At 52.7% G+C, this 25,844-nt stretch overlaps 1 protein-coding gene across 3 annotated transcripts in view; it reads left to right on the top strand.

Moving 5' to 3' along the window:
• The first annotated feature begins 208 nt into the window (after positions 1 to 208).
• CPPED1 (calcineurin like phosphoesterase domain containing 1) overlaps positions 209 to 25,844 on the top strand; it is a 131,982-nt gene continuing 106,346 nt past the window's right edge. Inside the window, exons 1-2 of one of the 3 annotated variants that reach the window (XM_017342463.3) lie at positions 209 to 405; positions 24,472 to 24,690. In XM_017342463.3, the coding sequence (XP_017197952.2) occupies positions 336 to 405; positions 24,472 to 24,690 (289 nt within the window). In that variant the 5' untranslated portion in view covers positions 209 to 335. The remainder of the gene's footprint in view (positions 406 to 24,471; positions 24,691 to 25,844) is intronic. The other 2 variants (XM_070064988.1, XM_070064989.1) reach the window with 2 other exon arrangements.

Raw genomic sequence — 25,844 nt, forward strand, 5'->3', positions numbered from 1 at the left:
TCGGGGTCCTGTGCCTTTATTCGCTAGATGACGCAGTCTACTCTTAGGGAAGGAAGCACCTGTCCCACAGCCAGAGGCCCACGCAGACCCCTGCGCCCCCATGGGCCCTGGCCGCCTGGCCCCCAGCCGCCAGGACCCAGGTCGATTCCCGAGGGCGGCTCGCGCCCCGGCTCCGCCCAGGCAGCACTAGCCGCGCCCCGAGCGCCCGAGCCCCGCCCCGCCCCGCGCAGAGGGCACCGCCCTGAGTGGGGTCCGGCCGGGCAGTTGGGCGGTGTGGACTTCGTGCCGTTGCCTCCCGCGCGGCGTGCTCAGGCGACGCCGGAAACCCGCTCGCCATGTCGGCTGCGGAGGCGGAGGGTGTTTTCCACAGAGCCCGGGGCAGGACCCTGGACGCGTTTCCTGCAGGTACCGCCGGCGCGTTGCCCGGGGAGGGGACTCTGGGCTGCGGAACCTTCCGCCCGGGAACCTTCCCTCCGAGGGCGCGCGCGCTTCCCTCCGGAGCCTACCTGGGGCTGCGCCGCGGGCCGGGACGCGCGCGACGGGCGCGCCGCCCCCGTCTGGGGCTTCCAGGGCTGCGCCTCGTCCCGCGAGCCCGGCGGGCGGCGGCGGGCGGCCGAGCAGCGCCGCGGGCCGCGGCCTGACTTCCCCGCGAGAAGGGAAGGAAGAGGAGGAGACCTCGGAGGCCGGGGCCTCAGTTTCCTCATCTGTCACCCGAAAGTCGCCGGCTATGAGTGGCACCTGCGGGTTTTTGTTTTTGTTTTTGTTTTGTTTTGTTTGCGGTCCATCAGCGCACCATGTTTTATCCTTCGTGATTACGGCTCTTTCCTGAATAGGAGAGGCCTGGGGCAGCGGACTTCGGACTCGGGTCACCTGCCCCGCCGCGAGCGCGGGGGTGCGGGCCAGCGTGAGGCTGCCCACGCGCACGCGGGGCGGCCGGGCCGGGCCCCGGGGCTCCCGTCCGCTCGTCGGCTGCAGCCCAAGTCCTTGCCTCCCTTCCTCGCCCCGTGCTCCCGCCACGGCCCGTGAAAGGGCCAGCGCCTTCCCTCCCCAAGGCCTTGGCACTGGGCTGGTGGGCGGCCACGCGCCTCGACGCCCCCATTTCGCGGAGCCCCTCCTGGGCTGCCCGGTCTCGGCAGCACCCCCGCCCCGCCCCGCCATCGAGTCTCTGCTGCACCCATGTTCTTCCTCTCTCGCTGCGGGTTTGGGAACAGCGTGCGGGGCTAGAAATATAGCTGCGACGGGTTTGGGAAAATACCGTCTGTTCTGGTGCATTTGAATGCGTCTTGGGTGGAAAAGGCGGCACGCGGGTTTTGGGATACATCCATATTGATAGAAGGAGCGCTAGCTGCTTCGCGCATTTTCCCGTAGGGCAACTTGCCATGCACGAGCATACCCTTTATGTGATACAGTCTACTGATGGATACACGGAGGCCCCGCCCTCGGTCTCTCCGGGGCCTTAGCCGTTACCTGTTACACCAGTGGGCGCTAGCTACCCTCTGGTTTCTCCTTGGGGCCCGCCCGTGGGGAGCCCCAGCTGGGCATCGGAGCAGGAAGCAAAAGCCAGGGTGTGTGTGTATCCTCGTACCTTATTCCCCGTGGGGTCGCCTTGGGCTCGCGCTATGTGCACCTGCTCTCACCGCAGGCCGCCCACTGGGTCTCCAGATCTCCATCACTGCTCTCTGCGTTCAGGTGCAGGAGAGGCAGTAGCTGCGCCTTCTACCCGTGGGTTACTGAGCTGCCCCTGGTAGTTTCCCTCTCCCCAGCCCATCCCAGATACGCCCCTTCAAACCCTCCTTTAATTACCCTAATTCGAGTCTGCCAGGCCACTGGGTTGTTTCTGTGTTTCACGCTCCTAGGGACACTGAATGCTCATTTACTGGGGACACGAGGGAGAGGTTCCCCAGGACGTAGACCCATCCCCGGGAGCAGGGTTCTGGATCCTCGGGTGTAGTCTTCCTCAGCTTCACTAGGCACTGTCAAATTGCCTTCCACAGCAGCTGTGCCAGTTTATACTCCACCAGCCGTGTCTGAGAGTCCCCTGGTACTGTGCCGTATCTCTTCCTTTCAGTTGAAGAAACATTTATTACGTGCATGTTGCATTCTGCAGTATCTTGGGGGGGGGGTGGTTACATGCCCCCAGGGGCTCCTAGTACAGGCACAGAGCTCTGCCCCCCCCCCATGCCTGGCAGGTGATGGGCTCTGAGAGCCCCTGTTGTGGGAGGAGGCGGGATTTGAAGTTTTGGTCCTGGGGGCTGGTGGGCTGTTGTCTGAGATCAGGGAATAAGGAAGAGTGTTGGGTATGAGGAGATGGATGTGAGACGCCATCCGGGATTCTGAGGCGACTGTGGGGTGCAGTGTGCAGGGGAGGAGTCGGAGGCGAAGTGTGTGGACACGCCGGTGTTCAGGGGTGAGGCGAGGACACTGAGGGGCTCGCACAGGAACAGAAGCGGTGGAAGGGGAAGCCAGGGGCGCTGGGGGAGGTGAGACACAGGGCAGCTGTCGGAGAGGCTGACGCATGTCAGCCGAGCACGGGACGCAGCTGCGATGGCTAGGTGGCCCTCAGAGCAGTTCCCGTACAGTTGTAGAAGACAGTGCTGGGGGAATGGTGAGGGTGAAGGCGTCAGATCAGTAAGGGTGGGAACGTTGCTGTGCTTCGGTTACTACAACAAAATACCGGAGACAGGCTGCTTTATAAAGAGGCCTGTTTAGCTCACAGCTCTGGAAACTCATGGGCCGGGACTGGCAAGGCAGGTGGCATTCGTACTGGTGTCACATGGTGTGGGCAGGAAGCCAGAAAGGCAGGGAGTGGCCAAGCTTATTTTATGATAGCTCATGGGGGTGCCATGAGCACTCCCTCAGTCCCTCCCAAGGGCAGGGCCCCCATGTCCTAAAGACCTCCCGCTAGGTCCTAGCTTTGAAGGGTGCCCCCACCTCTCACATCACCATTCTTGGGGGCCAAGCTGTGACACACAGACACTTGGGGAACAAGTCGTATGCGCTGTAGCAGATGGGCTCTGCTTGGAGCCATTTGGTGATGCAGTAGTTACAGGGTAGGACAGCTTGAGGCAGAGTGCTGCTGAAACTCTTCTGGTTGGTGTGGAATCCCTCGTGTCATCTTCAGAGTGGTCCTGTTGAGACAGGTGTTACGATTGCCCCTTTACTCACTGGAAGAAAATTAAGCTTAGAGGGGTTACGCCGCTTGTCCTGGCGTAGTTGATCTGAGATGGATTTGCAGTGAAAATGCAAAAAGGCTGTTGGAGATGGGGACCAAGAGAAATTGGAAGTGAAGAGCTCAGGAGAGGGGGTGGCCCTGGCAGCAGATGGATCCGTTGACTGTGCACGCATCTGTCCCTTCATCCGTCCAACTGTTTGTCCATCCATTTACCCAGCCATCTACCCATCAAGTGCCCATCCGTCCATCAGTTGTCTAGTCGTCACATGTACTGTCTCAGGCATGTGCTAGCTGCCAGGTGAATGAGAACCAGATGTGCTCTTCCTGCTCCTCCGATGTGGCCACTTGGGGGACCCCCTAAACCCTGTGGTCACACAAAGCAGTGCAGATGACTGTTGGGGCAGAGCCAGGGGAGTGAGGGGTTCGGCGCTGTTGGAACAGTTGCCCTAATGACATTCCAGCAATGGTGACAGAGGGACTTCTACTCAGGAGCAACTCTGGGCACAGTCTGATTGGATGCTGGAGCTCAGGGTCTTGTCTTAAAGCTACGTTTCCGTAGCCTCACTGGTGCACTTGGGGTGTGTGTGTTTGCTGGGCTGGAGGTGCATGGGGGTGAGGCGCGCATCCCATGGAGATTGTGGGGTGCTGAGGTGTCCAGACTTCCTAGGCCATCGGGAGTGCCATGGGGTTGCCAGAGGACAAGGCGGGTCCACCTGGACAAGAATGGGGTGATAGCGAGACCCTTCTGGGTTGCGGGGAGAGAGTGACTTCACGAGCAGTGACTCCGTCTAGAAATGGGGCCGCCCTTGGTCTCTGGGGGCCCCCAGTCCCAGCAGGCACGCTGAGTGGATATGGGGCCACGTGCCGAGCACCCTGGTCGTGGGGCTCAGTTCTCTTACGGGCCGAATCCACGGTGTTGCTTGCATTGTTCTCCTGGACCTTGCCCTGGGTCCTGACTCTCGTAGTGTTGCTGGCGACCCGCAGAGGTGCTGTGAGTGTCCGGTGCCTGTCCAGGCTCCTCGGGAAGGCACAGAGTCAAACTGGGCAGCCTCAGAAGAGAAGGTGAGCGAACCAACCTGTCCCCCATCTCTTGCCAAAACAGGGGTTCGGTGAACTCTAGCAACGGCCCCCAGGACAGCTCTGTTGGCCCTGCTCCACAACCCTGTGATAGACCCTCCAGAGAGCGCCACGGTTTGTTTCGGTTAAATCAGAGTGCGCTTTGCTTTACCCCAGCCGCCACGGGTGATCGGCGTCCACGGCGACACTCTGCACCGTCCTCCTCCGTGTCGTTTGGGGAGCTGGACTTCAGTCATCCGTTCCCTGTTAACATCATCGGCCAGGCGCTGTGGATGGATTGTTTACAGAAAGTAAATTGTATGCCTCACCTGAGAAAGCGCACATTACTGGGGCGTGTTCGGATATTCATTTTAATTAGGCAAATTGATAATTATATTTCTTTGACACATAGCCTAATTAGGGCTGCTTTCTTCCAGCAGATAGCTGTCTGAGAAGTTTACAATGTCTATTTTGAAGAAGTTCTGAAAGGGAGAAGGATCAAAATAAAATAGGTTTTGGAAAATTATTTATTTTAAAATTGTTTTTAGGTCATAGTCTGTTTCCGGCTCTTTCTACCTCCAGAATATTCTTCCTTCAGGAGAACTCTGGGGGGGGGGGTGGTCTTACAAAGATGATTTTCCTAGGCTTTTTATTTTTAAGAGGGATTTGCTTATTTGAAAGCAGAGTTGGGGGGAAGAGCAGCAGGGATGGGGGAAGAGAGAGAGAGATTGAGATTGAGATTTTCCATCTTCTGGCTCACTCCTCTGATGGCTGCAGCAGCCAAGACTGGACCAGGGTGAAACCAGGAGCCAGGAACTCCATTCAGTCTCCTGCATGGGGGACGAGGGAAGCGGGGTGGGGAAGGCTCAAGTCCTGGAGCCATCACTTGCTGCCTCCAAGGCACATTAGTAGTAAGCTGGATCAGAAGCAGAGTAGCCAGGACCTGAAACAGGCACTCCTCTGTGGGTGCTGGCATCCCAGGTGACAGCTTAACCCACTGCACCACCGTGCCTGCTCGTCCCAGACCTGTAAACGTCTCCAGGCTGCATTTGCTAATCCTGAGTATTTCTCAGTGCTGTCTGGAACCCCTCCCACGTGGCAGAGAGTCAGCGGAGTCTATGTAGAAAATAACTTGCTCTATCGCTTGCAGGGGTTAGGACCTTTTCTAGAAGTGATCAACCTGGAAATCTTTATCCAAGTTTGAAGAGTTGAAAAGATTGTGGTTTGAAAAATTCCAGCAGCACAGTGAAGAAGGTGAAATAAGTGTTTTCAGTTGTGTCGTGCATTTAGGCCAAGCTAGTCTTGTCTTGTTTCATAAGGGTTCTGTAAAACAGTTTGGTGGGAGGCCGTGGATTGGACTGGGCACCTGTACTAGGCCCACAGACCAAACCAGCATGGAGTTTAGTCACAGCAGCTGAGCTTTGCTTGGTTGTGGGAGGCTCTGTAGCCAGTTAGTTAATTTGTAAATAACAAACTAGTTAAGCTGTAACCAACTGACTGGTTGATTGGGCTGTAGATGGTTAAGTTGTTTTCTATACCCCACTTCTGTTTTCTGTAAATACTGTCTGGTCACACTGTTGGTTAGAGTTCTGAAGACCTGCTCTAGCTCCGGGAATTACTCAACATGTGAATTGTTTTTGTTTTGCTTTGCTCATATAAACTCTACTAAACGTAGGTGGCAGAGGGAAGTCTTCTGTGACCTGTGCCTGTGACACAGCGGGAGCGTTGGTTACTCATCACCTCCTGACTGCAGTCATCGTCATGAGGTGGAGTGACCCGCGCACATTAGGACATGCAACACTTACTCCATTACATTTTCAAAAGACGAATTTGCTTTTATTTTTGAGTCATTTTTTTATTTATTTACTTTTTTAAAAAATTTTTTTGACAGGCAGAGTGGATAGTGAGAGAGAGACAGAGAGAAAGGTCTTCCTTTGCCGTTGGTTCACCCTCCAATGGCCGCCACAGCCAGCGCGCTGCGGCCGGCGCACCGCGCCGATCCAATGGCAGGAGCCAGGTACTTCTCCTGGTCTCCCATGGGGTGCAGGGCCCAAGTACTTGGGCCATCCTCCACTGCACTCCCTGGCCACAGCAGAGAGCTGGCCTGGAAGAGGGGCAACCGGGACTAGAACCCGGTGTGCCGGCGCTGTGAGGAGGAGGATTAGCCTAGTGAGCCACGGCGCCAGCCTATTTTTGAGTCATTTTTGATTTGCATTTAGGCCAAGCTAGTCTTGTGTTATTTCATAAGGGTTCTGTAAAACAGTTTGATGGGAGGCCGTGGTTTGGACTGGGCACCTGTACTAGGCCCACAGACCAAACTAGCATGGAGTTTAGTCACAGCAGCTGAGCTTTGCTTGGTTTTACTGAGGTAGTGTTTACATACTGTAGCACTCATTCATCGTAATCATCCGATTCAACAGTTTTACTAAATCCGCAGAGGGACGAGGTCACAGGCTAATGTAGCACATGTCCACCTCCCGCCCAGAAGGAAGCCTCGTGCCCATTTGCAGTCTCTCCGCGTTCCCACTCCTGTGCAGACAGCTGCCCATCACCTCCATGCGCTCGCTTTTCTGGACAGTTCCTATAAATCGAATCGGGTAATGTGTGGTCTTTTGAGACTGGCTTCTTCGCCTTAGCTTCATGTGTTTGAGATTTTTATGTTTTCTTAGCAATTGGCAGACTTTAACACTTAAAAAAAATAAGGTCCATTGTGCACATTAAAATACAGGGAATCTTGTGCACAGCTGAAGGGTCCAGTCTGGCCCTGCTGGCAGCTGTTAGGACGGGAGGGACATGTAAGTGCAGTCCAGGGGACATCCCCAGACTTCATAACTGTTACACTGAGGTTTGCTCAGCTTCTCTTCATGTTGCATATACACCACCTTGCTCACTTGATTGACGTACCCTACCTCTGCACCACTTCAGAATAAAGACTTAAAAAAAAAAGCAAGCACAGATGACCTATCTCCTCCCGCTTTATGAAAATAGAAACATTTGTGTATGAAACTAATTTAAGGGGGCAAAAAAGTTAAGGCTCACACACGTTAGTAGCAAGGACTGAACAGAAGAAATAAAACATTAAGTAAATGCAATAAATAATGCACATGGTAGCCTTTGTCGGGACTGTGTCTCTCTCTCTTTTTTTAAAAGAGTTATTTATTTATTTGAAGGGCAGAGTTACAGAGAGGCAGAAGCAGAGACAGAGAAGTCTTCCATCCACTGGTTCACTCCTCAAATAGCTGCAACAGCTGGAGCTGGGCCGATCCAAAGCCAGGAGCTTAGACCATCTTCTGCTGCTTTCCCAGGCCATAGCAGAGAGCTGGACTGCAAGTGGAGCAGCCAGGACTCCAACCATGCCCATGTGGGATGCCGGTGCTGCTTTACCCGCTACGCCACAGTGCTGGACCCAGGACTGTGTGGTGGTATACCTTTGGGAAATACCCGTGTTTTATTGACTCATTCACCCGCTGAAGGGTGCTTGAACTTTTCCTTTACACTGATGAGCATTCACTCCTTTGGGCCCTTTTCGTCTATGATGGAAGAACTGCTGTGAACAGCCGCATACAGGCCTCTGTACGCACGTGTGCTTTCATCTCTTGGGTGGAGGTAGGATTGAATCGCTGGGTCAGATAGGAACTGTGTCCGAAACAGCTGCGCGCACTTACATTCCCACCAGCGAAGTGTGTGAGTTCCAGTTTTTCCGTTCCTTTGCCAGCACTTCTTAGTGTCTTTTGATTGCCACTGTCCACATGGCTCTGAAGTGGTATCTCAGGGTGGTTTCAGTTTTGTGTTTTCCTATCGACTGATGGTTTTTGACATCATTTCACATGTTTATTGGCGGTCTGTATACCTTTGAAAGTGTTTAGATCCTTTGCCCATTTTTAAACTGTGTGGTCTTTTTGTTATGAAGCTGTAAACTTCTTTATCTTTTCCGGGTGCATGATTTTGCAAATACCTCCTGCAATTCATGGATCCTCTCTTCACTTGCATGAAGGTGTTTGTGGAAATCAGTGTTTTTAATTTGATGAAGTCCATTTTATCCACTGTCCCTTTTGTCATTGGTGCTTTTGATGTCATAACCTAGAAATCTTTGCCTAACTCCAAATAGCTATGATTTTTTAAAAAAATATTTGTTTATTTGAGAGGTAGAGTCACAGAGAGAGGCAGAGACAGACAGAAAGATCCTCTATCCACTGGCTCACTCCCCAGATGGCCACAGCAGCTGGAGCTGAGCTGATGAGGAGCCAGGAGCTTCCTCCGGGTTTCCCATGAGGTGGTGCAGGGCCCAAGCACTTGGGCCATCCTCCACTGCCTTCCCAGGCCACAGCAGAGAGCTGGACTGGAAGAGGAACAGCTGGAACTTGAACTGGCATCCATACGGATGGCCACACCACAAGTGGAGGCATAGCCTGCTAAGCCACAGCGCCTCCCCCATTATGATTTATTTCTGTGTTTTCTTCTAGGAGTTATGTATTTTGAGCTCTTACATTCAGATCCAATTCTATTCTTACCTGTGGTATGGACCGGGGTCAAATTTTTAGAACATTTCCATTACTACTTATTTTTTATTATTATTTTCATCAACACATTAAATTATACACATTTAAGGGCTACCATGCGATGTGACAGTGCATTTATATTGTGTGTAATGGGGGCCGGTGCTATGGCTCACTTGGTTAATTTTCCACCTGCGGCGCGGGCATCCTGTATGGGCGCCGGGTTCTAGTCCCGGTTGCTCCTCTTCCAGTCCAGCTCTCTGCTGTGGCCCTGGAGGGCAGTGGAGGATGGCCCAAGTGCTTGGACCCCTGTACCCACATGGGAGGCCAGGAAGAGGCACCTGGCTCCTGGCTTCGGATCAGCGCAGCTCTGGCTATTGCAGCCATTTGGGGGGTGAACCAACGGAAGGAAGACCTTTCTCTCTGTCTCTCTCTCACTGTCTATAACTCTACCTGTCAAGTTTATATATATATATATATACACATATATATATATATATGGTGTGTAGTGTTCGAATCAGGACAAACATTCATTATTTCTTTGTGGTGAAAGTGTCCAAAGTCCCTGCCTCTACCCTTTTCGAAACAGCACATTACTGTTACCTACACCTTCCTGTTGCAGTTTGCTGCCGTTTATTTTTTATCTACAGTGAAAGCCTTAGAGTTGATGAGTAGTGGGGGAAAAAAAAACAAGTTAAAGAGAGGAATCATAAAAATTTACACAGCATTCCTTTTGAACATTTCACTTTATTGTAGAACCTCAGTGTGCATGTGTGTGTGTGCCAGTTCTTTGAGGTTGGGCCAAGGACGTGTCTTGGAGCCTGAGTTGACAGGTGGGCCTGCCACAGAGCCTCTCCTGTACAAACAACACCCAGAGTGATTTTTCAATCTGTTTGGGTTTTCTCCAGCGAACTGCGAAGTCGGTTAAAAATCACTTGGAAAGCGGCCTACATGAAGAACTCTTCTAGGCTCATGCATTTTCGTCCTTCCAGTCATGCCTCCCCAGCCGTCGGTTCACAAGTTGTTTTTTTACCACCTCGCCTTGGTTGAGTCTTCCCAAAGCATTCACGCTCGTTTTATTGGAAACAACCCTGTTTAATATCTTTGTGGCCCATACATGTCATTAAATTAGGGTGACTTGAGGACAGTTCCCCACGGACACGTGACGAGCAAACTCCTCCAGGGACGGGCGCTCAGGTGTGGTTGGTGGCAGCTGCTGCAGGGCCTTAGCCGTCAGCTTGCCCCAGGCTGTAGCGGGATTCTCAGAGATGTGGGACACCAAGGCCCTTAACAGGAACGCAGGTTTTATTCTTGCCAGTGGGCCCAGAGCAGAGTTTTGTCTTCAAAATTCTGGGCCCTGAACAAAGCAGGGCGATGTCTTACATACCCTGGCACGAACAGCTGTTGAGTTTCCTTTTCCGAGTTTGGGTATGCATATTTGGACAGTTAAGAGCTCTTACACTGCTTACACAGTTACACCTGTGTGCACTGGCTTTGCTTTAGTGACCTGGGTGCAGTTGTGGTATTTCTCAGAAAGCCCCTGCTGCCCTACCATTTTGCCTTTTGCTGTTTTTTTTTGTCCCCCTTCTACCTAAGGGGAAGGTTCCTGGCCACATGGCTGGAGTGGGTACCTTTTACAGGGGGCATTGTTTGGCCAGTGGCTGGGGTTCCTAAGTCTGATGTCACAGTGTCTGAGGTTAGCTCCTGCCTCCAGCTGCTTGCTGATGGCAAATGGCAGTGTTGGCTCAGATGATTGGGTCCCTGCCACCATGCAGGGGACCTGCATTGAGTTCCCAGCTCTTGCCTTTGGCCTCAGCTGGTCCTGGCTGTCACAGTTGTTTTGGGGCTGGGCCTGCAGATAGGAGCTCTTGCCCTCTCTCTGTATCCTCTGTCTCTCAAAAAAGTATTTCCAGCAGCCTAGCGGTGGTCTGTTAGGAGAATGTCTTCCCAGAGGGGGCTGACAGCCCTTGTATTCGTGCACTGTGTGATTTTCGACTTTGCTCAACCCTCCCATGAGGAAGGGACAGTAATAGAGGGCTGGGGCACCTTCAGACCTTGGGAGCACCAGAGGTGCTATGACTCAGCTTTGAGAACCGGGATCGTGAAACCAGACGGTCGGGAAATACTGAGCAGTGCAAACCAGCCCGCAAGAGGCTTTGTTTAACAAAGGAAAAATAGAGAAGAAGAAGAAGAAGCCGTGGTGCTGACACCTCAGGTCCCTGTCTGTCAAAAGGGAGCAGGACCTTGGCTGGGTCTGTTGAGGACACAGCCGTGATCATGTGTGTAACACAGCTGTGATCACGTGTGTGCAGGCCTTGGTGTGCAGTGACTTCCTCCACCTGAGGGCACTGGGGTGCTTCAGTGACAGCAGGTCCTCCCACTGGGAAGTGGGGGACAGTGGAATTCTACTCTGCGGCTCCCAGCCTTGGGCCTGGCCACTGGACCACGCCTTCCCCCAGCTTGCCAGTTCAGCCAGTTCTGGCCGCTGCTTCTTCCCATTTCTGCCCAGTGAACCCCCAGAGCACACTGGTCTTGTCCACCTGTCTCCATTCCTGCTCCCAACACCCTGAGCCTGGCCACCAGCCTAGTAGCATCTCTAACCTGGACAGTCCAGAAATCCTTTGTGGCTGCTCTTGTCCCTGCGGTCCGTCCCCCACGCAGCATCCAAGTGACGTCTTTGAAACAGTTCTGGAGCCGTCTCCTCTGGACTTGGCCTTTCTCTGCCTGGTCTTGCCCTCTCCAGTGGCTTCTCATTCAAGTCCCATTTTCAGAGAAGCCCCATTCTAACTTAGATGCCTGCCACTCACGTTCACAGATTGTCTGTGACACTTGTTACAACTTGCAGCAGCCGTTTCTTCTGGTGACTTGGCTGCCTTCTCCTCCCTCTGGACTGTGAATTCCCAGCAGACAGAGAGCCTGGACCCAGGACAACGTGTGGCAATGGGTGTCCAGTGGCCACTTGACATTGAGCTGGATGGGTGGATAGGATGGATGCACTGGCCCTGGGTCCCCTGTGTGTTCTGCAGAACCCAGTGCTTACCCATGCTGTGGCTTTTGTGGACAAAACTAAGCTGAAACCAAAGCATTGCACAGATACTGGAATCCTCGGATGAGCTCACTGGGAGTGTCCAGTGTGTGCCGCCCTCGCAGGTGACTGCTGGAGAGGCTGTCTCACCAGCAGGTGCCCTGTGTCCTGGAGCCACATATGCCGCAGGAGTGACGACCTTCTCTTCCCATCCAGGGCCTCTGCCCAGCTTCGTGCCTCCGTAGCTACAGTAGCCCAGAGAAGGCACCTTGTCCACCGTTCTCCCTGGAGAACTGCCCAGGCCAGCAGCTGCCTGCTGTCCTGGGTAATGGATACATGAAGAATGGAGGAAAAAAATCATGGTAAACATCCACACAGTCTGGAAGTGCCTTTCCCCACCCTTTGCCGTTAAAACAGCCTCAGCCAAAGCCAGTGATGCTGAGAGCCACTTAGTCGAGAAGCCCCCGCCCATCTGCCATCTTCCCTCTCCACAGGGTTGTGGATGACGACTTGGGCAGGTCCGCCATCCCTGATGGCAACTGTGGCAGCCAAACCGTGGCTGCACAGTGTTTGTGCAGCTCAGAGACTGCCTTCGGGGCACATTTAAATGAAGGGAGGAGAGGTAGGGTCAGTTGCTGGGGACAAGGAGAGCTTGGAGATACTTGGAGATGGCGCTGTCACTGTAATTAATGGTTTGGGTAGCGGCGCAGGGTCTGGAAGGGGACTCTCTCTTTAAAGAGTTTTTTACCTACAATGCATTCTTCCAGACTGGTCAATTCAGTGGCTGGAATGTATTCTCAGAGTGGCATACATCTCACCACCCCAAAAAGAAGCCCCGCCCCCATTAGCTGTCACCACCCCCACCCCCAAGCCTGAAGCAACACTAATGAAGGGCGCTGTTTGTTGTGTTAAGTTCTGGCAGTTTTCCAGCTTGGATTCCCAAGGTGGGGAGTATTGTTCAGTTGCTGGTTTTTTGTTTTTTGTTGTTTTTTTTTTTTTCCCAGCCACTAAATGATGAGTATTGCCGGGGACATTTAGATTGTGACTCTCAGTGCAGACTGTGCCGTGAGGAGCTGCAAAAATTGCATTTCCCTGGCACCTGCTCTTTAGCCAGAAAGCCCGCAGAGAGCCGTAGAGCTACACATCTTTGCTATTTTTATAACCAATGCGGTACATGTGTGTGAAGGGAAAGGTGTTCAGACCAAAGCAGGTGCATAGGAGAGGACATTGGGAAGTTTCCGGAAGGCAGACTTAAACGATGAGTTGAGTTTGGGGCAGAAAAGCAGTGGGATGCATGCATACTTGTCTGTCTCCCAGGTATTTCCTGAGCCCTGCTGTACACCAGGGGAGCCAGGAGGGGTGCGAGCCTGCAGCTGCCTTGTCCCTGCTCAGGCAAGGGCAGGAGCGATGCGGAACAGTCGCCATGGTAACCGTGGCTCACATCTGGCCATTTCCCCGGGCCTGGTCCAAATGCTCTAGTGAATTAACTCAGTCTTTTGAGGGAGGGGCTGTTACCATTACTTCACAGATGAGGACATTGAGGCCCTGAGAGGGTAAGGACCTTGAGCCACATCACTCAGTTGGTAAAGGAGTCAGGGCTGGGCAGCAAGCCTCAGAGTCTGGGCTGCCCCGGGCCCAGGGGAGGGTGTCGGGAGGTGGAGGCCCAAAGTCGTGCAGGAGCACGCCTGTGTGCCCTGGTGTCGTCAGTGCCAGCTCCTGCTCCAGCCTCCGAGTCTTACAGCCCCAGCTTGGAGTGAGCCCCCTCCCTGCCCCCAGGCCCCATGTCCCGTGACCACCCTGGTGACTTCTGCAGTCGTAGCAAGCACGCTGCGTCGTGAGTCTCATTACTGACTTGCTTGCTGTCCGTCTCCCTCACTGTTCCACAAGGTCTCGGGGGCTGGACCTGTCTGCCTCTAACAGCACCACACAGATCCCAGAGAGACCGTGGGCGTTGTCATCAGGACCCTGGTCTGGAGGAGAGCCACTGGTGTGGGGGGACCAGTGACAGACAGAGCCGGAAGAGCCTTGGGCTCGTGGTAGCCCCAGTGCTGGACAGCAGGGATCCGCTTATGTCTCCACTGATCTCTCCACCACGTGTTTGCTGAATGCGTGCCTCATGCCCTGTGGGGTCTGACACTGGCATTCTCTCTCGGGGACTGGAGGGCGGTGGCTCTTGTTAAAGGAAGGAACCTGATGATCGGGGTGAGGGGTAGGAAGAGAGACATCGGAGTGACTGCCTGCGGGGGTCTGGAGTGGCAGAACTGCAGGGAGCTGGTCTTGCCACCTCCTCTCCCCAGGCAGGAATGACAAGGCCCAGACCCAAGAAGGGGTGGGGGGTGGGGGACGTGGAGAAGGGGCTGTGGACAATAGGGGGTGTTGTACTTGGGAAGCTCTGACCTGCAGTGACACACAAGCCCAGGATCTGCAGGTTGATGGACCAGGGGTGATGGTGGCAGACTAAGGGACATCTGAGAAGGAGCAGTCTTGGAGAAGCGATGATGAAATCGTTTGTGAAAGGTTAAATGTGAGGTGTTCACAGGACGAGCTGGGAGCTGGGACAAGTTCAGGGAACACACCACGTTCTACTTAGTTCTGTGGATTTCCCGTCAAATGCAGAAGTGTGCCCACCCCAGTGTTCTGAAATCAGGTGTAACTTAGCGTCAGATAAATTAACAGGGGCCGAGCCTTGTGCTCTTTGGTATTCGTATGGAGCTATAGTTTTGTTAATTACACCGCATGGCTTGCATTTGCCATTTTTAACTCTAAAAGGCAAACCAGCTTTAGAAAATGTGATTTTTCTTTATCCAAGGTTCAAGAAAGCAGTGTACTTCATGAATTACATGAGGTTGCATAGACATGGCAGGTTTAGCGCATCGTGAGAGCACAGGGCCAGCATTAGGTGTGATGTGACGTGGCCGACTCCCCAAGGCCTTTTCCTCCCACGGAGCCGTTTGCTCTTGGGGGTACATTTGTGATAGTCAATCGGTGATTAACCAGTGAAAGTGACAGAATTTCTAATACTTGGTCTGTATTAAAAAGTCAGCTTCCGGCCGGCGCTGTAGCTCAGTAGGCTAATCCTCCGCTTGCGGCGCCGGCACACCAGGTTCTAGTCCCCGTCGGGGGGCCGGATTCTGTCCCGGCTGCCCCTCTTCCAGGCCAGCTCTCTGCTGTGGCCCGGGAAGGCAGTGGAGGATGGCCCAAGTGCTTGGGCCCTGCACCCCATGGGAGACCAGGAGAAGCACCTGGCTCCTGGCTTCAGATTAGCGCAATGCGCCAGCTGCAGCACACCAGCCACGGCGGCCATTGGAGGGTGAACCAACAGCAAAAAAGGAAGACCTTTCTCTCTGTCTCTCTCACTGTCCACTCTGCCTGTCAAAAAAAAAAAAAAAAAAAAAAAAAAGTCAGCTTCAATCAGCAATCAACAAATATACCCAAAAGGTGTAATAAAAATGAGCGAGAACAAACATATTTTAGGGACAAATCCGAGAAAGCATTTAGTGACGGTGGAAGTGCAAACAAAGAGTCCTTGGAATTGGAATGTCTTTCAGGAGGGCTCTGTGCATGTGCACAGTCTGTCTCACAGGAACATCCGTGCTAAGGCCTGGAGTGAATTCTTTAAGATCCGTCTCCCTGTGCTGATGCGTGGCTTCTCGGGATGTTTCGGGACGACTCGGAGACCTTTTCTCTCCATCACCTTCTGTCTGTCCTGCCACCCCCCCCCCCCAATCCATTGTCCATGAATCTCATTTGTGAAAGATGATTTCCATGACAGTGTCTGATCAGCTGAAATTTGGAGGTGGCCAAACCTTGTTTCTGTATGACCAATGAATCAGCTACCTTGATTGCTTTCCTTTCTTTCTCTCTCTGTCTTAGATTTGCTTATTTGAACAGTAGAGTTGCAGAGAGAGAGAGAGAGAGAGAGAGAGATTTAGAGATCTCTCCCCAGATGGCTGTAACAATCAGGTCTTTTCCAGGCTGAAGCCGGGAGCCAGAAGCTCCATCCATGTCTCCTACATGGTTGGCAGGGGCCCAAGTACTTCGGCCATCATATGCAGCTTTCCAGCCACATTGTCAGGGAGCTGGATTGGAAGTGGAGCAGCCAGGACTCAAACCGATTCTCCCATCTGGGATGCCGGCATTGCAAATGGTGGCTTCATCCACAGCACAACAGTTCTGGTCTTGAGCTCTCCTTCTTTCCAAGACCAATTTTCCCTTTGAAAGTATTTTTATGTTAATTTTCAAAATTGATGTAGAAAGCCATGGTAACTCAGAAGTTGCTTTTTCTGGCTTTTCCTTTGGACAGACATAGGCTCTCGCAGCTGGATCGGTCTCCTATGTCATCTTACCTGGGGATCACCTGCCCTGAGCCAGGGACCCTGTGGTGGAGTTGGCAAAGTTGGGACATGGTCATGCCCTTCAGCCTTTGTCCCATCTCCATCCATTCATTTGTCTTTGTCGGCTTCCTCTCCCTCGCCTCCCAGCAAAATTGGAAGGGTTTGGGTCGATGAGGGCTGGGCTTTGCAGATGCCTGCAGGGGCCAGGTGTGGACTGGGTCAAGTTCGAGTGCACAGGACCCTTGTGAAGGGGTAGCTCCTGTACAGCCCCAGCCAACTCCTTGGCACAGTGCAGCCCCGTTTTCCAAGGGAATCCAGAAAGCCAGGCATATATGTAAAACTCATGAATTAAAATCTACATATTTTACATTTTAAATATGTAATATCTATTTTTAAAATTATACAATATATAATTAGAATCTACATGTATTTATATTTCAACTGTTGGCAACAAATTAAAAACTTTAACGAACACCGTGTGGGCCCAGCAAGCAGGTCTGCTAGCAGGACCTTGGGTTTGTAATGTGTGGAGCCCCAGCCTGTGCCCTTAGAGTCAGCCCTGTGCCCTGTTCTGTGGGCGGGGACTGTGACCAGCACAGGTACAGCGGAAGGCACTGAGCCTCACCTGCCTTGCCCTGGTCTGCCGTCATCTTATTTACCCAGATGCTCCGTTTGGAGACAAAAATGCCTGCATCCAGGGGAACAGCTTGCGGGCTGCCCAGGGCACCTGCCATCTTCCCAGCTCCTGGGGAGAAGCTGCTGTTCATTAACTGTGTGAGCTTGCGCTTGAGCCGTTACCAAGACACCACACACACTCCAGCCAGGCCCCAGTAGCCCTCTTTGGTCAGACGAGAGGCTGGTGAAGGCAGGCATTTGGCCTAAGGTGCCCCTGTGCTGGGTGGGAGCACCAGCTTCAATCCCTGCCTCTAGCTCCCTGCTAATACAGACCCTGGGAGGCAGCAGGTGATTGGCGCCTGCCACCCATGTGGGAGACTCGGATAGGGTTCTGGCTCCTGGTTTCAGCCTGGCCCAGCCCTGGCTGTTGTGGGATTTGGGGAGTGAACTGGATGAAAGTGTTTCTGCTCTCACTTTTTCTCTTGCTCTCTCCCTGCCTTCCACATAAACTTTTTTTTTTTTTTTTAAGTGAAAGGCTCGTTAAGGTAACTGAGAATCCTGCCAGTGCTTTGGGTGGGAAAGTTGGGCTCCTGTGAGTTCAGCTTTTTGGTCTCCCACAGTAGTGGGGGCGGTGCAGGGGGAGGAGTTGCAATAAAAGGGTGTGCTGAGCTGGTCCTGGAAGAGCGCACACAGACGTGCAGTTGACTGAGGTGAGGTGGGTGTGCGAGGCCAGGCCTTGGTTTTGTGTGAGGAGCAGTGGCAGGGCTTTCGGGGGGGGGGGGGGCAGTGATCCTTCCTCCTGGAGTTGGTCCCCGAGATGAGCTGGACGAGACACTTGATGGTGACGAAGAGAAGTCAGCGATAGCTGTGCAGTGTCAGTTTCAACATCTCATTACCCCTGAGTGTGGCTGTCATTTGCTGTTTTTTTTTTTAAGTATTTTTTTAAAAGATTTATTTACTTATTTGAAAGAGAGAGAAGGAGTGACAGAGAGAGAGAGAGGTAGGGACGGAGGGAAGGAGGGGTCTTCCATCCGAGGGTTCACTCCCCAGTTGGCTGCAATGGCCAGAGCTGAGCTGATCAGAAGCCAGGAGCCAGGAGCTTCTTCCGGGTCTCCCACGCAGGTGCAGGGGCCCAAGGACTAGGCCCGTCTTCTACTGCTTGCTGGCTTTCTTAAAACTCGATTCCATGCTGCGAGCTGCCATATTAGAGACACCCACCTGGCAAAGACCTGAGCTTGGCCCCTGGTCAGTAGCCAGCAAGCAAACTGGCACCCTGGTCCCACAGCCCACAGAGGAGCTAAATCCTGCAGCAGCTGCACCAGCGAGCCCGGAAGCATCTGGGCGTTCGCAGCAGGCCTCAGCGTGAGCTAGCACTTTGTTTGGCAGCTGGTGAGAGACCCGAGCAGAGGCTGAGCCCAGCCAGGCCAGAACCCACAGAAACGATGAGATACTAATTGCAGGCTTTGAGTCAGATCTGTCACGGTTTGTTGCATAGTGACAGGCATATGCATTTTTTTTAAATTTACCTTAAAAAATTAAATTTGGGGCCAGTGTTGTGGTGCAGCAGGTTAGTTTGCCATCTGCACTCCTGCATCCCATATGAGCACTGGTTCAAGTCCCAGCTGCTCCATTTCCCATCCAACTCCCTGCTAATATACCTGAGAAAGCAGTGGAAAATGGCCCAAGTGCTTGGGCCCCTGCCACCCACATGGGAGACCCAGATGGAGATCCAGGCTCCTGGCTTTGGTTTAGCCCAACCCTGGCCATTGTAGCCATTTGGGGAGTGAAGCAGGAGATGGAAGGTGTCTCTCTCTCTCTCTCTCTCTCTCTCTGTGCCTCTCCATCTCTCTCTGTAGTCTCGCCTTCAAATAAATGAATAAATCTTTAAAAAAAAGTAAAAAAAAATTTTTTTAACAAAAAATAAAATTCACTGGGGACATTGTTACTGATGGCCAGTGTGAGGGTTTTAGCTACATGAATGCGTATTTTCCTGTGCATAGCACACGTCCTAGAGACATCATCTGGAGCTTCGTGTTTTGGTCCCTTCTGGATCAGAAATGAAGTCTTCCTGTAATAACTCACTTTGTCAGCCATTCTACAGGCAATTGCTTTGTCTCAAAATTTGACCTCATTCTTATCAGAGACATCACTTAGGGTCCTTGACTGGGTTCTTTTATCGGTTTTGGAAGAACGAGATCTTTCTCTGGGCTTTTGAAAATGCACGTGTGTGTCCCACACGCACTCATGCACTGTGCCGGGTGCTCTCGTTGAGCACGGCCAACGCTTGTGCAATGCAGAGTGTCAGGACTCACTGGTTAGTAACGCGCTCCTGATTAAGTTCTTTGTCTTCGAGGAATCTTGACGTGGTTTTGAAAGGCTCTTTAAAGGGTGATAATTAGTCATCGGTAATACTGAGGCATGAACTGCGCAGGCAGGCTCCTAAAAATGAACAGGACAATACGAAATTCGGCCACTAACCTAACAATAATGGAAGACCCTTTGAGGGTCATTTCAGGTCAGGGAAGCAGAAGGCAGTGTGCACCTGTTTCTTACCCAGCATGCCGAGGTCCCAGCCTGCAGAGTCCCTTGATGGGTGCAGGCCAGCGTATCTCAAACTCAGCTGTGCACACGTCACCTAGGATTCCTGCAAATGTGGGTTCTGACCCGGGAGTTCTGGGTCAGGGCCGAGCTTGTGCCTTGCAGATACTCTCCCAGGTGCTGCTGCTGCTGTTGGTCCACGACCAGCTTGGGAGGAGACCAGCGCCCGGCCACCGCCTGGCATCCCTCCCGCCCCTCCCCCACTCCGTGGGTGAGCAGAGCTGCTCCTTAACCAGGGTTGTCAGGCAGTTACTGGCTAACTGGGTGGTCTCTTGTTTAAGCTCTTTATCTGGGGTAGTTACGGAAGAAAGTGGATCCCTCGGTAATGCCAAGTGCTCTCACGGTGTGTCAGGTGCTTCGGGCATGTGCCTCAGTTTATCCACACCTCCAGCTGCCAGGACGGCATCCCCGGAGTGTCTCAGGAGAAGCTGCCTGTGCCAGGGACAGACACTCGCTCGGCCCTGGAAGGCGTGACGCCCCACATGTGCCCTGCCTCTTGTAGGTGCCAGGCGACTAACGCCTAGGCCCTGTTCTGACCATCAGTTTGGACTAAGCTGAAATAATCCAATGTCAGTATCGTGACAGAGTCACTGTTATGACTAGATGTAGAGGGGGAGAGAAGTATGCATTTACAAAAGATTCCACCTCCCGCCACAAAGCACTATGGGCCCCAACTGACTTTATAAAAAATGAAGATCGACCAAACACTGCTTCTGCTGCAAAACTCACATACACAGGTGTTTCCTTTTTGTTTGGTTTTCTTTGTTTTGGTTTTGTAATTTTAGCTCCCACATATAAGGGAGAACACACGAGCAGTATTTGTCTTTCTGTGCCTGGCTTCTGTCCCTCAATGTGGTGTGCTCCAGTTCCAACCATTTTGATGCACATGATAAAATTTCATTCTTTTTCTTAGCTAAATAATATTCCATTTTCTTTATCCATTCATCTGAGATGGGCACTTGGGTTGATTCCATAGTTTGGCGGTTGTGAACAGTGCTGCTAGAAACATGGTGGTGCAGGTATCTCTTTGACACACTGTGTTCACGTCTTGGGTGTGTACCCAGTAGTGAGGTTGCTGGGCCATATGCCAGCTCTATTTCTAGTTTTTTAAGAAACCTCAGCACTTCACAGAGGCTGCGCTAATTTGCGTTCCCACCACCAGTGTTAAGGGTTTTCCCCGTTCTCTACATGCTCACCAGCATTTGTTACTGTCTCTTTGATAATAGCCGTTCTGACGGGGGTGAGGTGATACCTCATCGTGATTCTCATTTGCATTTCCATGATAACTACTGACACTGAGCATTTTTTCGTATATTTTTTGGCCATTTGTATTTCTTAGAATTCTCTACAGAGGTCCTTTGCCCATTTCTTAACTGAATTGATTGTTTTTTGTTGTTGAGTTTTTTTGAGTTGCTGATATAGTCTGAGTGTCAATCCTGTATCAGATAAGCAGCTTGCACGTATTTTTCCCATTCTGCAAGATGTCTTCATCTAACCCAGCCTGGATTAACACTAAGACCAAGGAGCCAGCATTGTGGTGCAGCAGGCTAAGCCTCGCTTGTGGCACCAGCATCCCATATTGGAACAGCAGGCAGTTTGAGTCCTGTCCACTCTGCTTCCCATCCAGCCCCCTGCTGATGCACCTGGGACAGCAGCAGATGATGGCCCAAGTACTTTGGTCCCTGTCACCCAGGTGGCAGACCAGATAGAGTTCCTGTCCCCTGGCTTCAGCCGGGCCCAGCCCCGGCTGTTGGGAGTATTTGGGTGGTGAAATAGTGGAAGGAAGTTCTCTCTTCTCTGTCTCTCCCCCTCTCTCTGTCACCATGCCTTTCAAATAAATAAATAATCCGAATTTTTTTTAAATGAAGACCAAAGCCCACCGTCAGCCTCGGTGATGGTGCTTTGGGGAACGGAAGGCCCAGAGTGAACAAGCTACCATGTTAGGTGGGGAGTGGGGGTCGTGTGTCGCTGCGCGGACCTCTCCTGTGTCAGGGCGAGTCTGAGTATTTTGTACCTTGTAACAACACTGAATTTCTGTCTGTGTTCTGACTAAGCAAACAAGTAATGAAAGATTTATTTTAATACCTCCAGGGACTATTGACGTTCTGAGACTGTGACTATTTGTCATAGGAAACGGTGGAAACATTCGCTGCAGGGCGCTGTGTCTAACTCCACTGTGGAAGGGTGACTTACGCCGCAGCCCCGGGGCGCCCATCGCCTCCCTGATCTGGTGCTGATTAATTTACCCACTTTAAAAAGGCCCCGCAAAGGCCTCAGACATAGGAAGGGAGCTCAAAGCATTCATCAATGTAAGAAGGTCATTGTTCAAGTAAAGTAAGTGAGTGTTGCTAACAATTCACTTGCAGACACAAAGCGGCATCTCCGTTTCTGTCCTGACACCACGCTCAGCTCTCTGGGAAGTCTTCCTGATCCGTAGGCATCTGAGCACCCTGAAGTGCAGCGCCTGGAATCCCCAGACCTGTAGCTCATGGTTAGCGTCGGGCGTGCGGGCGCAGCCTGCCTGGGTTCTGCGGGCGCAGCCTCCGCCGAGGCGTCTCCAGGGGATGCGGCCGTGCCAGCACACCCGATGAAGCTGCTGCCTGCGACACCTGCATGCCCAGGCAGAGTGCCGGGTTGTCTGGTCCTGGCTGCTCTGCTTCTGATCCAAGTTCCTGCTGATGAGAAAGGCAGGGATGAGGGATGACCCAGGTGCTTGAATCTCTGTCACCCACAGGAGACCCAGGTGGAGTTTTTGGCTCCTGGCTTTGGTGTGGCCCAGCCTCAGAAGTAGCAGGTGCTTGAGGAGTGAACCAGTGGATGGCAGATCCTGACCACCACTCTGTGTGTGTGTGTGTGTGTGTGTGTGTGTGTGTGACTCTGCCTTTCAAACAAATATTTAAAACAAGCTTCTTTAAATGGCATCACTGAGGGCTGGGGTCTTACCTAAAAGCTGGACAAGGGAAAATCCTATTCCAGGTCCACTCAGGGCTGATGGCAGAGCCCTCCGGGCCATGCCAACTCTGCCAGAGAAGGTGCTGAGAGAGAGAGAAAACAAGAACTTTGTCTTCTAGTGTTTTCTCTCAAAGGACATCCATCATGTGCTCTGCCAATTAGAAGCAGTTGCCAGACCCACCCACATGCAGGGAGGGGTCACACAGGATGTGAGCGTCTCCAGGCGGGGGATCTGGTCAAATGCACGTAGAGCCCGTCGGTCATGTCGCATCACTGTCCTTGGCAGTGAGACGCAGGCACCGAGGTCTCCTGTTGACCTCATTCAGGCTGAGTTCCAGTTGGTTGTGACTTTTTTTTAAAATGAAAGACATAGTGATGGGGAGAGGGGGGAGATGTCTTTCATGTGCTGGTTCACTCCCTAAATGCCTGCAACAGAGAGAGCTAGGCCAGGCTGAAACCAGGCACCAAGGACTCCCTCCGGGTCTCCCATGGGGGTGTCAGTGGCCCAAGCACTTGAGCCATCATCTGCCCCCGAGGGTGCATGAGCAGGAAGCCAGAGGAGAAGCAGAGTAGCCAGGATTGGAACCAGCACTCCACGGGGCATGCAGTGTCCCAGGGGACAGGGTACCCCACTGCACCACAGCACCCACCCAGGCTGTGCCCTGATTGCCAGTCCGAGCCGGAGGCTGCGAACTGGTGGGTTCCTGTTGCCTGTGCCGTTGGTCCTAGAAAGCGTGAAGCAGCTTTGTCTGTTCACTTGTTTTCTAAAATTCTGAGAACAGAAATGAAGACGGGAAAGCAGTGAAGCAGAGATGTGCTCTCAGGTGATGGAGAGCCGGCGTGGGTGGCTGGGCAGTGGCCACAGAGTCTAAAAAGGTCACAGCCAGCTCCTTCGTGCCCTCGGATCTCAGCTTAAATATCACCTCCCTGGCCGTCTGGCCCACGCAGGCCAGCGCCTCACTCAGCATCGTCTGCGTAGCCTCTAGGACTTGCTGTCCCTACTCTGCCTATTTTCCTGGTGTTTGTCTCTCTCTTCCCCATAAGAACAAAGCCCCAGGAGGACGGGGACCTCCTCTCAGTTGTCACGTGCGTGCAGGCACTTAGAAAGCAGGCACTTAGAAAACGCGACACACGAATGGTGCAAACACGTGGACGTGCAGTGATTCCAGCGAGCTTTCTGGCAATCACTGCATCACCGTGACGTTCAAAGGAGGTGCCATCGATACATCAGTCTGTTAAAAAAAATGATGAAAACAAAAGGCAAACTCAGGATTGGGGGTCACTCTTGTCCCTGCCATCAAGTCCCTGGATGACCATTCGGAAAACCATGCCACGTTCCCTCCGGTGTTAACAAGGGGACCGAGGGTCGGAGGTCCTTGGGGCTGTGCTTCCTGCCCAGGCAGTGAGGGTCCCGATCCCACTCAGGAAGAATGACTGTTTCTCGGGTTTTCACTGAAAAGGCGCCACATAAGACAGTGGTCCAAGAGAAGAAGCTTTGAGACCCACTGATGTTCCTTCCAGCCTGCAGGCACCAGCCCTGGTCGGGACAGAGGCCGGGGCTCACGCCGCTTCAGCCCAGCAGAACCAGTAGGAAGACCGAGCTGGGTGGGGTTCGTTCCGGGGACCAGAGCCCTTTCTGAGACCCCAAGGAGTCCCCTCCCCTCACTGTCTCTCTCCCTTTTCCACGTCCGCTCACTCCTTGCCGCATTTCCCACCAGATAGCCAAGTTGCATCATTAAAATTCTGCAGCCTCCCCTGAGACAGGGCGCATGGTGCCCCTGAGCCTGGCAGGAAAGATCTGTGAGCGCCTTACCTCGTCATTTAAATAGACTTTCTGGCAGCATTCGATTCTTGGTGTTTTCATTTCTAATTACAGAGCTATTCTATCGCACATGAACATGCTCTGTACCGTGGCGTCCTCTTCGGCTCCGCGCTTCTCGTTGGCCTTCTCGCTTTGAAGCTAGCAGCTGGGTTTTGGGCCTGCCGCGGCCCACGTGTTTCCTCCTGGCCTCTGGGAATCACCAGGTCCCAGGCATAATTAGTATAAATCAAAATCCGCCAGACGGGGACAGGCCAATGGGTATGTTTGAGCAGCAGCTTATTAAAATGACCTACTTAATTTAAGAAAAATATTGTATCCGCTTGCTTGGTAACCTGGATGCATTTCCCTGACAGATTTCTGTAATATTTTCCTCACCCCTTCCCCCCATTTTTTTTTTAAAGAGAAAGAAAAGGAATGGCAAGGCCCGTTCTACTTCCTGCAAGGTGCAGACCCGCAGTTTGGGCTGATGAAGGCCTGGTCCACCGGGAACTGTGACAGCGGCGGTGACGAGTGGGGACAGGAGCTCCGTCTCACTGAGCAAGCTGTCCAGGCCATCAACAGGCTGGACCCCAAGCCCAAGTTCTTTGTGCTGTGCGGAGACCTCGTCCATGCCATGCCGGGTAAGCCTGGGGTCGCCGCCTGCGACCTTCTCGTCTCCTTGAGCCCCTGGGGCCCGGGTCTCAGCAGGGAAGAAGGAAATGATGGTCCCCCCAAGATGTCTCTGTTTGGTAACAGCTCACTGCTTCCCTCCGTGACGGCTGCAGGATCACTGAGCAGCAGCGAACGCACGCTCGTTTTATATTTAGAATTTGGCAAGATTAATCACAGTAATTAGGCAGAGCCTCAGTTCTGATGAGCCGAGCTCAGTATGAAAAATGGAACCCCCTCCACCCCCCCAACCCGGTTCACCTTTCTGCACTTGCAGGGATGAACTTGAACTTGAACCATTTCCAGATACCACATCCTTAAATGCAGTCCTCTCTCCTCTCCCCTCGTCTTACACTTTTCTTTGCTCCCTCATTTGTTGGTGCTTTTTCAGTTGCAATCAAGAAATCCAACTTAGATTAAGTTGTTTTTTTTGTTTTTTTTTTTTTTTAAGTCCAGGGGTGATCTGGGATTCAGGCACAGCTGGATCCAGGGGATCAGAAGTTGTCCTCAGAGTTTGATTTCTCTGTCCCTGGGCTCTGTGTGACTTCATTTGCAGGCAGGCTCCCCCTAGGTAGTGGCTCCCAAGACTCCCACTCTGTTCCCTTCTTACGGAAAACAAGAGAGAGAGAACACCTATGCTTGTCAGTGCAGAGTCTTAGCCCAACCCTCCTGTGGCTCTCCAAGTCCGCTCCCCTGCAAGCAGGTGACCTGAAGACGTGCAGGGAATGTGAAGATACCAGACGCTTTCTGAACTCTCTTCCTTCCCTCTCCCCCATGAGCAAGAATCAGCCAGTGGGAGGTGCACCTGCCTGTCAGGGCGGCAGAGCCAGCTCCTGCCTGTGTCTCTCTCTGCATAGTGGACGAGAGGTGAGCTCAGGACCATTGCAGAAAACCCGGCCCGGGGTGTTCGCTTGCGTCTGGCTTCACCTGTGTACGCTAGGACTCGAGTCTTGCTGTGATTTCCAACTCTGTTAGAAGCCGCAGCGCTCTGCAGGCAGCCTGCATGGGTGGATTCCTCCCCACCGGGCTGGCTTGTCTGGCAGCCTGTTTATCCAGAATAAAACCCAGAATGGAGATGTGAGAACAGGAAAAGGGCAGCCCAGAACTGCTCTCTCTGCAGCCCGTG

The sequence above is a fragment of the Oryctolagus cuniculus genome, chromosome 19 (assembly GCF_964237555.1).
Source record: "Oryctolagus cuniculus chromosome 19, mOryCun1.1, whole genome shotgun sequence".
NCBI lineage: Eukaryota > Metazoa > Chordata > Mammalia > Lagomorpha > Leporidae > Oryctolagus > Oryctolagus cuniculus.